General features: G+C 37.3%; 2 protein-coding genes across 5 annotated transcripts; one reads left to right on the forward strand and one right to left on the reverse strand.

Moving 5' to 3' along the window:
• On the reverse strand, positions 1-5,725 carry fibpa (fibroblast growth factor (acidic) intracellular binding protein a). 4 transcript variants are annotated; one of them, XM_079892757.1, is made up of 11 exons: positions 5,591-5,725; positions 5,093-5,203; positions 4,806-5,004; positions 4,581-4,707; positions 4,362-4,462; positions 3,894-4,027; positions 2,730-2,838; positions 2,507-2,570; positions 2,339-2,425; positions 2,154-2,251; positions 1-1,343 (listed from the first exon to the last, which is right to left on the reverse strand). In XM_079892757.1, the coding sequence occupies exons 2-11, from the start codon at positions 5,175-5,177 to the stop codon at positions 1,274-1,276; spliced, it is 1,074 nt and encodes a 357-aa protein (XP_079748883.1). In that variant the 5' UTR covers positions 5,178-5,203; positions 5,591-5,725; the 3' UTR covers positions 1-1,273. The 4 variants fall into 4 exon arrangements, with proteins under 4 accessions (XP_079748883.1, XP_079748882.1, XP_079748885.1 ...); XM_079892756.1 differs by having other exon boundaries at positions 5,465-5,725; XM_079892759.1 differs by having other exon boundaries at positions 5,702-5,720.
• Positions 5,726-7,093: 1,368 nt separating this feature from the next.
• Positions 7,094-10,712, forward strand: ccdc85b (coiled-coil domain containing 85B). Its single transcript, XM_079893430.1, has 2 exons — positions 7,094-7,853; positions 7,971-10,712. The coding sequence occupies exon 2, from the start codon at positions 8,130-8,132 to the stop codon at positions 8,730-8,732; it is 603 nt and encodes a 200-aa protein (XP_079749556.1). The 5' UTR covers positions 7,094-7,853; positions 7,971-8,129; the 3' UTR covers positions 8,733-10,712.
• The last annotated feature ends 1,894 nt before the right edge of the window (positions 10,713-12,606 follow it).

The following is a 12,606-nucleotide window of genomic DNA, read 5'->3' on the forward strand; positions in this document are numbered from 1 at the left end:
ATGAACTGTGTTGTGATGTTAAGAGCTCCTCTTTTTATTCAATGTCACCGTTCTTTAGGTTTATGTGTCAAGTGTTGAGGTCTTTGTATATAGTATACAACCTTTTAAAACTTAGATATCTTTGGTTTATAAGGTGAATACCTAAACCTGTAGTTGCCTTCACAAATGTATTGGCAGAATGAGGCATTTTAATAAACAAATTCCCAAATTTGGGCAAAACAAAGAATCACTAAGAAAACTTGAAAACAAAAAAATATATAAATACATTGGTGCCTATTCTCAACAGTTCTTTGTTTACAGTCTAGAATGAGAATGTCCTGCCCACTAATACTAATAATTTCGATAATAATTATTATTGCTGGATTCAGAAAAGCATACTTAATTTGGCAGAAATAGTAAGAATAGTATGTTAGTAGATATACAATATATTTGTATTTATACAAGCATGTAGACATTGACCAAACTCCGTTGTCAAGTCACGAAATCAGTTGATGTTGGACGCATTGCATTCAAGCTTTATCAAATTATACAAAGAAATAAACATTGTTTTGCTCTGCAAATGACAAAATGGCAAACAAATCTGTTTGCCATTACTCTTGTACCAAAAAAACCCTCTAGAGTAATGTGGTAGGGCTGACAGCTGTCATTACACACCATTATTGCAAAAACACACATGTAAACTGTGCCACCAAGACCTGACAAATTGTGGCCCCCTACTGCTTTCCCACCACCCAATGGGCCCACACACAGACCTCACACCCATCAGTGCGCCATGCGCCCACTTATTCTGGTCAAGCCAGAGGGGTCAGGAGTTTAAGGACCATAAGGGCTCAAGCCACAACATCCTTTGGACTGTTTGCATGTTAATTATCATTAGGACCCCCAAATTATGTCAGTCAAATCAAGTATGTTCAGGGCATAATTTTGTTCCATCCATCATTACCAAATACACCATTTTTTTTCAGAGAGTTTGCTAAAAGGGAAACCCACAATGCAGAGTTAATGAAAACACAATGCAGACAGTGTCTGTGGAAATCATGCTGTGTTTATTTACAAGTCATACAGTTCTGGAGGCCAAGGGGTGAAAGAATGAAACAGGGATAGAGGGAGAGGGAGGTGAAGACATGGACAGATGGTAGGGGGGGTTGGGTATATTTGAGAAAAGATTAAAGAAAGATGATGATAGACAGGAGATATTAAACACCAGGCCACAAATTCATCAGATGCTAAACTGAGTTATCATGAAGAGAGAGAATGTGTAAATGAAGATTCTTTACTCGTGGTACATTTTAAGGATGCAACTTTTGATAACTCCCATGTACCTGGTCCAGACAGAATGATGCCTGAGGAAAAAACCGGAGAGAGATTTAAAAATGTGTCATAACATACACTTTTTATCTATTTGGTCTTATAAGAGCTTGTTTTTGTGATGTTCGCTTTGACCAATCAAAAGTTTGAGGTCAGTATGATTTTTTTTTTTTTAAGAAATCAAAACTTTTTTGGGGAAAGGATGCATTACAATTATCAAAAGACTTTTACACTGTTACAAGAAAAAAAAAACGGTTTCAAATATATGCTCTTGTTTTGAAATTTCTATTCATCAAAGTATCCTAAATAATCACAGTTTCTATAAAAAATTAGGCAGCACAACTGTTTTCAACAATAAATATAATAATAAATGTTTTATTATTAAGCAAATCATCATATTAGACTGATTTCTAAAGGATCGTGTGTCACTGAAGACTAGAGTAATGATGCTGAAAATTCAGCTTTGCTATCACAGTTATATAAGAAACATAAGAAAACAGATATTTTAAATTGTAATAATATTTCATAATATTACTGTTTTACTGTATTTTTGATCAAATAACTGCAGCCTTGGTGAGCATGAAAAAACATTTTCCCACATATTTTCCAAGTGATTTGAGGTGTTGTGATTTGGTTTGAATAAACATAAAAACACATTCCACAGTGGTTAAACCACATAAATGACTGGACAGGAAACAAAGGTGACTACAGATAAAGCAATGTGCATACATACAGTGACTCCCACTGGTTGCAAAGAGAATTTCCCCTGAACTAAGACCTCCATATAAAGCAATTGTCCAGAAAAATACCAAAAGAAAATATACAACAGCCATAGTGACACTTACTTGAAGGTGTCAAGGATATGTGCCGAGTTAGTATAATGAGTAAGGTAGAGGTTCACATCTACTGATGTCCATTTGTCTGATCGGCAAGGTTCAATAAACTGTGAAGAGAAAAAAGAATAAATGCTTTGTGAAAAATTTGAGTGCTTCAGACATGATAGATGCTATTATTAAACTTAAAAAAGTACCTTTTCAACAAGGTCAATGAAGAAATCGCGGACATCTTTTGCGTTGATTAATTTGGCAGCGATATTCACAAGGCCTCTTGAGAGATTCTACAGCAGAAGACATTTTGAAATCAAAACTCATGTAGTAAAGCATTTATTTCACAAGAAACACATGACCAACTCTCTTACCTTAAAATTGGCTTCCATCTCGATGAAGACATTAGTTTTACCCCGCAGAGCAGTGCACACTAAACTGAGTGGATGAGAGGTTTCATTATTCAGATGGCTGAGACAAATGGAAGTAACTATGCACCATTTGGACATTTACAACAGCCCTCCTCAGACTCTATTCTAATCTCTATTCTCCCCATCCAAATCACTCACTCACTCACACACAGTGCTGAACACACACCTTTTGTGTTGGTCTAAGAGATCCTTGTCTGTGATTAGAATTTTGAGGTCTTTGAGGTCTTGAAGGAATTCCTTATCCAGATCTACATCCATGTCCTCCATCATGTTATCTAATAGTAAGAGATCGAAGATGTCCATTAATAACCTCAGATTAGATGCTCAAGAACATACAGATGTAAAATTAAACATTAGGGCCCGGTTTCACAGACAGGGCTTAGACTAAGCCAGGATTAGACCATAGATCAATTAGGACATTTAAGTAATTTTTATAAACATGCTTAGAAAAAAACATTACCGATGTGCATCTTAAAACTAAAAAGGCACTGATATATTTTTAAGATCAGTCAGTGCAAGTTTATTTCAGTGGAAACAGCTCAGACTTACATTTTAGTCTAGGACTAGTCTTAAGCCCTGTCTGTGAAACCAGGGGAATGACATTTATGTAAGGGAAAATGTGCAGTCAGCCAGGCTTTATCGCAAAAAATTCGCTATATCAAACAACAAAAGACAAAAAGAAAATCACTCACTGCTCTTGACTGAATAACTTTTGTAGCTTTAACATAGATTAATCTATATTCAATTCATACAGTGAAGACTATACAGTGTTGTTTTGCATTTGATTATTCAATTTCTGTACCAGAGTACTTCTGTTACTTCCTACTTGAAAAACTTAAAAGCACTGTTTATTTCATTCATAATTAGTTTATTTGTTCTTATTGTATTACTGACTGTTCGCTTTTATTTAAAATCAAGCTTTTAATGTTGTTTATATGTCTATGATGTGTTTTTAATATGCTTTAAGACAAACCATGTGCAAATTCATAAGTCAACACCATCGCTGAGTATTTTCTCTTTGAAACTGCAGTGAACCAAGGACAGTCTCAAAAACGCAGTCTTTGAAATTGCTGGCGTTTCTGACGTCACAAACTTTTAAATATGTAATTTTGGTGATCAAAGATGAGTTTTAAGGGAAGGGGGACGTTAAACATGTTTGAACTTTATACTAGTTATACTAGTAGTTTTTGCAGTGGTATCGAAATTGGAAATGAGATTGTGAAATTTAGTTTAGTAGCCATTATACAAGAATATTTGACCACTGATTGGCATGATTGACCAATTTCAAGTATTGCAGTTGGCTGTGTAAGAGCTGTGTAACTGGTCTTACCAACAGCTCCTAGAGTCCAGTTGTTGATGAGCTGCCCAGCACAGAAGGCAAAGTCCTGGAAGGTTAGATACAGCAACTTTTTCTTCCCCGTCTCAAAACGATTATTGGCAAAGAACACTATTGCAGCATAGTCTCTGGAGGAGGAATTGGCAAGATCGTTTAGCAAGAGAAGGTGAAAAAGCACCAAATCAGCACTGAAGCAACTGTTCATGGGATGAATATATCACTCAACATTTACCAATACATGTTTAAGATCAAGTGTATCTGTTATTATTATTTACATGAAAACCAACATTAACAAAGGTTAATCAATGCTCTAAGAATATATCGCTCATTGTTAGTTCATGTTAGTTAATGCATTAAGATTAACTAAAGTTAACAAATGAAACCTTATTGTAATGTGTTACCGAAACTTCAAGGAATAGATCTAAGCAGAGTAATTTAAGCAAATGTTCATTTCTTTCTCACCTCGCTAATTGATCAGGTAACAGAAAGTGCTGCCGTATGTTTTCCACAAGGGGGCCCTTGAGTTCTTCCACCACTTTGAACACTCGCTTGAAGTTGTCAAACTATATTTGAGGAGATAGATCATAATCATTTAATTCCCAAAAGTGTCTTAGAAAAGCATCCAAGCATAAATCATATCAATGAGAAATATATAGTTTCAAATAGAGTAGTTCAGCCCACCTGTCTTCTGCAGCTCTTCAGCGTAATGCCTGTTTTTGTGCTAACATCATCAAGGTCTTTTTTTGTTCCTTTGGAGAGTTTTTTTCCCAGGACCTCTCGAACAAACAAATCATCAAAAGCATAATACCTAGAAGAAAATGTGAATAAATGTACTTTAAACTCAATAATACAAAACTATTCAATAAATAAACTATTTCATTTGGCAAGGCACAAATCAGTGCATACCGTTCAATGAGCATGGCTTGTCGGTCTGGCGGTATCTGAAACAGAAGCTGATTGGCTAGTTTAGCTGGGTGGTGTAAAAGTCTCTCGCACATCTGGAAAGTTCTGTACTGGTCCATGGTGTCACTGAGCAGCACCTCTGCACTCACCTCACACTCCTCCATTACACCTCCTTCTATCCGCACCGTCACTGCATCATTCACTATGAAGACAACCACATTGTTATAAATATAACATCAATTTCTAAGCAGGTTTTACAGTAGTTCATAGTCTCATGCACTATACTTTACCTGTATATCCATTCAACCACAGTTGATACACCTCTTTGTCCATAATGGTGGTGTTTCCAACAAATACATCCAGCTCCACAGACATCTTGACATCGGCAATGTATGTTTAAGCTGTACAGAGGCACATGGTGGTCATGGTAAGTTAATACCAAACGGATGCTTTTAACATCCAGTGACTTTGAGTTGCAAGGATAGTCTCACTCTTTGGCACTTTTTGCAAGTCAAGAACAAGACTTAGCTAAGTTACAGTAACCGAAGCTACGGCCGTTAACTAATCATTAACCATTTAACTAATCCCTAACACAATTTAACACACCACACATCTCAGACATGCTACATGACGTATTTTCCAAATATCCTAAGTGGACTTACCAGACACTCAAGCGTATTAACGCGACGGCTGGTTTTTAATCACATTCAGATATCACAACATTAGGTTTCTTTCTTGTTCCTTTCAAAATTGACTCGCTCGAAAACATAAGCTTATCGGATACGTACGTAGAAATAATTATCACGAGTCGATATGGTTAGTAACCATCACAGTTATGTTTACCAAACACAAACTGTCAAATCGATCGACTTCGCTTCATCCATAGCAACAACACACACCGTTATGATTACTTCCGGGTGTGCGCCGCATGCGTTTTACGTCACATTCACGTGACTGTAGTTTCGGGTAGTGAGTGTTCGGGTATCACAACAACTGTATATTAATATGAGCCCACCGTCAACTGAACTGGTCTTATAGACAAATAGTGATATTTGTGACTTGAATAGGAATACTGAAACTTTGAAGTTAAAAAATATAGATGTCAGGAGGAGTAAAAAGAGATTTTGCTACATTGAATAGATCCTACAATTTGATTGTTAAAATGGAATGTGTGGTTTAAAAGAATCCATCATTACATGGTGATAGTGGTAGCCTTCTAATAACAAGAGCTTTAATTTCAGGTAGAGGTAACCTAGATAACCAAGAAAAAGTTACTGACATTCCCTAGTTCACCAAAATCCCTCAACATTTTAAAATGTATTTTGAATCATAAATTGACAGGGAAATAACATTTATAAGATGATTTTATATGAGAACATGATCTGATTTATTATTATAATGAAATAACCAGACTCAGAGACAGGATTATCATCAAACAGGTATTTATTGGACATATAAAATGCACAGGTGAATAGCGAGGTGAATAAAGAGTCATTGATGATTGATAATAGTGAATAACAAAGTAATTTCCTTTTACCAGGTAGCTTGGGAGGAGACTATGACCGGTGATTGGAGGAGACTGAAGAGCACACACTTCGTGGATGGTTGGAACAGGTTTGGAAATTAATAGTAAAAACACACATTTTTAAAACAGGAGTGCTTAGTTTCAAATAGTTTCTTACATTTCCAAGAAGAAGATTAGACTGACAAAGACATATTCTCTGCTTTCAATATGTTTCCAAGTAGCCTATAACCATTCCATCATTAGCTTATTATTGGATATTTCATTACAATAATGTTAAATATGTATAGGCTACTTTTTAATCCCCTGCACAGCAGTTTAGGCAACATAAATCTAAATGTTTTCCTTGCACCCAAACTGCAATTAATTAACTGAATCCACCAAAGGAGCGCAAGCGTGTTTTTGACATGTCCTTATTATTCTGCACCTCTCCCCTATTGTCTTGCATGCCTTTGTTCACCCCTCCCGCTCGTTTATCCGAAAGTGTGGCCTGTTTCCATTCTCACTCCAGCAACCCCCCTCTCACCCCTGGCCCTGGTTAACACCCACATTGTTATGTCCTCGTGCGAGCAATTGTGCTGGAGAGCAGGGAGGAAGGATGTGGCTAAATACCATGGCTTAAAGTAGAGAAAAAGCTTTTGTCACCCTTTCCGTTAGTTTTGTGTGTGTCCCGTGTGTATGCAGTCTCATCGCCGCAGTGGGAAGACCTCATCCAGAGATATTTCAACATAAACTTGTATTAATAGCCTTTGAAATACAGTGTATCTTCAGTGGTAGGAGTATGATGAAGCTTTAGACATTAGAAACAGCTGTGAGAGGGAAACTCTCACTAGCCAGGATACAGTGCAGATTTTACGGTAAGGGAAGAGGGGAGGGGGTGAAGAGAACAGGGGGAGGAGAGGAGGAGATGAGGGAAGACATCACTGCCTCCAACCACCACCACCGCCAAAGGAAACACTGTAATCTCAAGGAACATCTCAGCGAATTCCTCAGGAATCACCACGAAGTAAACCCGCAGGCTTCCGCTATACATTTCAACCTCGTTGATTCGGATTATCCGGCATAGTTTTTTTTTTTTTGTAAAAACCGACCAATCGCATGCAGCACTAGTGTAACCAGCCTGTCCTACATTTTGACTCTGATTTATTTATTTATTTTTCATATTTATAACGCGTTTTAGGAACGCTAGCGATTGGATGTCTTGCCTATTTAGACAGTAAATAATAACGTGGTTATGCCGTGGATTGCACTGGAATGAGTGGAAGTTAGGGCGGAGAGAGAGAGACAGAGAGAGAGAGAGAGAGAGAGAGAGAGAGAGAGACGGATGCGGACGGACATTGTGATCCCTGATAATACAGAAGAGAAGAGATGCTCCACGGGGATTATTTTAAACCTCTCTGTTGACCTCTCATCCCATCCCGAGGAGCAGGAACAAACGCGATTGAGCTTCAGTGCTTCCCAGAAGCCAAATAGCTGCTACTGAGAAATTAATGCTGCCAAATACGATTTAAAACACCGAGGAGAGAGAGGTAACGTTAGGCCTGTTCAGTGTGTTTCAGTCGGGATGAGCTTGTTGTTTTAATCGTTAAACATGGCCAAAGACACGCCTGTTTGCATATAAGAACTGTGATTTTCCCTTATTGTAGGTTATAAATACCGGACCGAAGAGGAAATGGCCGTTTTCTTCGTGCCTGGGTGAGGAATGTTGCGATTCATTTACAGTGACAGACATCTCATGTGCCTCGTAAGACTTATTTTGTAGTTTAACCGCTGTAATATCAATTGATGGTGAATTTGTGTACAACATGGGGAGCGACAGTGAAATATTGAACCGGGAGCTGTCAAAGATGTCCGATGAAGACTTGCTGACTTGTTCTAAGGAAGAGCTGGTGAATCGACTCCGCAAAGAAGAATCGGATAAGATGTCCGCTCTCATACAGCGCGGCCGATTAATAAAGGAGGTCAATAAACAACTGCAGGGACATCTGCTTGAAATCAGGGAACTCAAAGTCATCAACCAGCGGCTGCAAGAGGAGAACCAGGAACTTCGGGATTTATGCTGCTTTCTGGACGACGACCGTCTGAAAGTGAAGAAGCTCGCGCGTGAGTGGCAACTATTCGGCCATCACGCGGCCAAAGTGATGCGCGAGGACCTCGGCGGATACCTCAAGAAACTCGCCGACCTGGAGCGGATGCAGGACGGTCTGGTGAAGGAGAATCTGGATCTGAAGGAACTTTGTTTGGTGCTTGAGGAAGAGTGCGTGAGCAGAAGTGATTCCAGCCCGGGTGGCTCCACGGATCTCAACATACCGTGTATGGTGGCCCGGGATGTGGGTGACGGGAGCTCCAGCACCGGGAGTGTTGGCAGTCCAGACCAGCTGCACTTGGTGTGTTCACCAGATGACTGAAGGAGAGGAGCAGAGCCATATTACTTAACCTTCTCTCTTGATGCTGAGACAGACTTTTTGTCTACAAAAGTAGTTTACATTTTCTGGCAATGACATCTCAGATTTCAGTGAAAAAAATAGACCAGGACTTCAGTAGGCTAGTTTACTCATGGCCTTTTGATGCCATAAGTACAATTTCTCTATATTTCATTGATTAACATTTTATAGTTGGCAGACCTTTAAAACTTGAGGGAAATTATTGGGTGCCAGGCAAAATAGAAGTATTTTTAAGCTTTAAAGTGACAGCCTTTTCTTTCAAAACCTGTCCTCCTGCTGGAAAATCCATCTTTAAGAAATAGTTTACACAAAAATGCAAAATCTGTGTTCCTTTACTCGCCCTCATGTCATTCCAAACCTGTAGACTGTCTTTCTTTTGCAGAACACAAATAAAGATATTGTGAAGATATTTATTTTGAAGAACTGTCTAAACTCATAGGTGTCCAAAACAGAATTGGACCCCATTGACTTTTAACGTACAGGCTTCACAAACTGGAGGTTTGTGAGGGAACTGCAAGGGGTTCATGAGTGGGTGAAAAGCTAATAATTAAATTATAAAAATGTGAAGTTGAAATAAATAATTTTAAAATAAGACAAAATAAAAAAATATTTTAGGGCAAAGTTTTTCAGCTGACAAAAATGTTTGGGAATCCCTATGTTTGGACAGAAACTTAAGCATTTTCATAATATCTTCTTTTGTTTTCTGCTGAAGAAAGAAAGTCATACAGGTATGGAATGAATGAGAGTAAATCATCACTTTCCCCTTAAGCTGTGTTCCTGAACATGGTGTCTGGTTTCTTGCTGGTCTAAGCTAGTCGAAAACCATCTGGACTACCTTAAAATGATATGACAAACTGGTCTAATTCTGGTCTAAGACGGCCTACCGGCTTGAACTTTCTAGAAACCATCCACCATGTTTCAAAATCTTTAAATTTTCCTGCAGGCTTATTTATCGTATTAGTAGCATTATTTGAATGTATGTTTTTCCAAGTGTTGCTGGAATGTTTCCTCTCATCTCTTACAGGGGTTGTAGATAGGGGCAAATTAGGATTTAGTTTTGGGGTTGACATTTTAAACAACATTGGGAGAAACTGATAACTTTTACCAGGTTTTACTGTGCACTGATCTGTTCACGGGCTGATGTTTCTCCTACGATGCACTATGACAGGGCTGCAATGAATCTTCAATCTTTAGAGATTCACATTTTTACTGATTAGAGCCATATACTATAATGATCTGTTTGAGATCATTTACAAAAAGCACTGAATCATTTTCAACAATGGAGAGGAACTGGTAGTATCAAATGATTGTGCAAAGCAAAGCCTCCATTGTAAGCAGATCAGATTTTTTGTGAAATAATATGGCTGATTCGCTATTGCGGAGGCCCAAGAATGATTCACTGGAAATGCACATGTTACTAGACCACTTTTCTACAGTATGAGATTGTTATTTCTTGTTTATTTTGAACTGGACAGTATAATTCACTAGATGTAGTGACGTGTGCTCCACTAAACAGTGTTACTGTGCTCTGCACTGAATCCAAAATGAACTTTCTTTTGCATTAACCCCACTTTAACCATAGCTGTACTGTACAAAGCTTTTTGTGTTCAGTTGTTGCTTTGACAAGACTTTAATTAATACATGCTGAATTGACACTGATGTTTGGAGGGGAAAACATTGAAAGAAATGTAGTTTTAAAATTATTGTGCTATATATTGTTATTATTATAGTCATTTTTGTTATATTTGCTGCATTCTACAAGACCCCTCCTACCTAGGATTGTTCTGTTGTACATGTTTTTATTCCAAATATATGATCAGTATTATTTCAATGACTTCAGTTTATAGCTACAAGACCCAGCTCTCTGATTGATTAGCATTGCTTTGTTTCAGGCTATGCTCATAGTAATTGAGATAGCTTTAAATACACTTGACTGACACACCATGTTCTGTTCTGATCTTTTTTTCCTCATACATTCACTTTGCATGAAAAAAAAAAAAAACATATAATGAAATTTTCCCAGTCGTGGCTTAACGAGGCCGTAGTCATGCTGTAGCTCAGGCCTTAATTTATTGATGTATCACTGTTTTATTTTTGGCATGCTGTTTGCACAGCAGCACCGGAGCCAGAAATACTTTCACTGTGACTGGCATAAAGAGGTCCTTTCAGCAGAACATGTGCTCGCCGGTTCATTCAGTACAAACTCTTCATTATCTCAATCATATGTTCTCATGTCGCCTCTAAGTGACTCACTTGAAATCCGAGCGATAACAGAGGACGCAGTGTGGAGGAAATAGGGTCGCCATGTTTATTTAATATGCTCTCTGTATATTTATGATGTTTTTGCCTCTTTTACCTCATACGCGCTCTTTTACTTTGTCACTTTTGTTTATCCAGACTATTCATCTTTAATTGTTTTTAATGTATTTTCCATCTTTTTGTCACCATAGGCTATTAATTGCACTCTTAAAAATAAAGGTTCTTAATTGTTCCAAGAAGAAACTTTAACATCAATTGAATCTTTCCATTGCACTAAAGGTCCTTTAATAGTGGAAAAAGGTTCTTCAGATTTTTAAAATTTTGAAAACCCCCTTTTTAATTGTGATGATAATTTTTTTATTTTAATAATCCTCGCACACTTGTCATGCAGAGCACATGATTTTTTTCCCCCATAAGCACAAGCATGCAGATGACACGAAAAAAGAAAACACGGAAACTTTGTCCTGAGTAGAAATTAGATTTTTGTTTATTCTTTCAAAACATCACATTAAGATCAACACTGTTAGAGGAGGGTGTTTAACAATTGTTTCCAGTTCAGAGGCAAATGTGTTTGTGACTCATTGAACTTTTTTTGACATCCTATTAGGAAACTGCGCGCTTAACCCCTCCTCACACCCCTGCTCACTTTCCATTATGTAACTTACTAAGCATTTACTTCATTGCATATATCCGTGTGCCCCCTGAAATAACATTACAGCTACAAATAGACTTTTGAAGGGGCAAAACTTAAACAGTTTTTTCATACAGAATAGAAATAAATGGAATTCCTAATTTCAAGGCACTATTATTTTACAAAACATCTCAGAAGTCATAATATTGTGTAGTATTCCCAATAGCAGCACATATTTTCAGTAATTGTTTATTTGATGTTAAACAGCATGCAACATGTTTTCAGTAAAAAGTATTTAAAAAAATATCTTGTTTTCAAAAATAAATACAAAACTATATGTGGTCAAGCAATAGTAGAATCTAACATAGTTTATCCAATACAGTATAAAGAGTCCATCTTAATAAGTTAGCCTACTTCTACTGGCCTGTGAATCATTCACTTTTGTACTTGTAGGGAAAACCCACTGTAGTGTAGCCACTGAAGTGTTCAGTGAAGTTCAGATATAATTTAACCAGTGTAACAGTAAACCGGTCATTGAAGTGTACATTCTCAGTGTTGAGATGTGGTGTTGCAGACATTGTATGTAAAGAACCAGGTAGGCTACATCCCTTCAGTTTCTTTCAAACTAGCTTATTCAGCACACACTGTTATTATAACATTATGTTTCTTAAAACCAAGGTTAAAAACATAAAATGACATGACAAAGAAATAGCATTACGCTGGCTTTGTAAATCCACAAACGTGCACAGCAAGACAGTAACCAATACAAATTCAGATCCATCAATTGAACCCATAACATTTCTAAAATGAACATACTAATAAATAACTTAATAGACACTCTTTATACTAAATCTGTAGTTAAAATAAATGAATATATATCAATAATATTATCATTAATGCCACTACAGTCAAACGTTATGGGCTTTAATGTCAGTCAGTTTTCTTTTC

Source organism: Squalius cephalus (assembly GCF_949319135.1).
Source record: "Squalius cephalus genome assembly, chromosome: 14".
NCBI lineage: Eukaryota > Metazoa > Chordata > Actinopteri > Cypriniformes > Leuciscidae > Squalius > Squalius cephalus.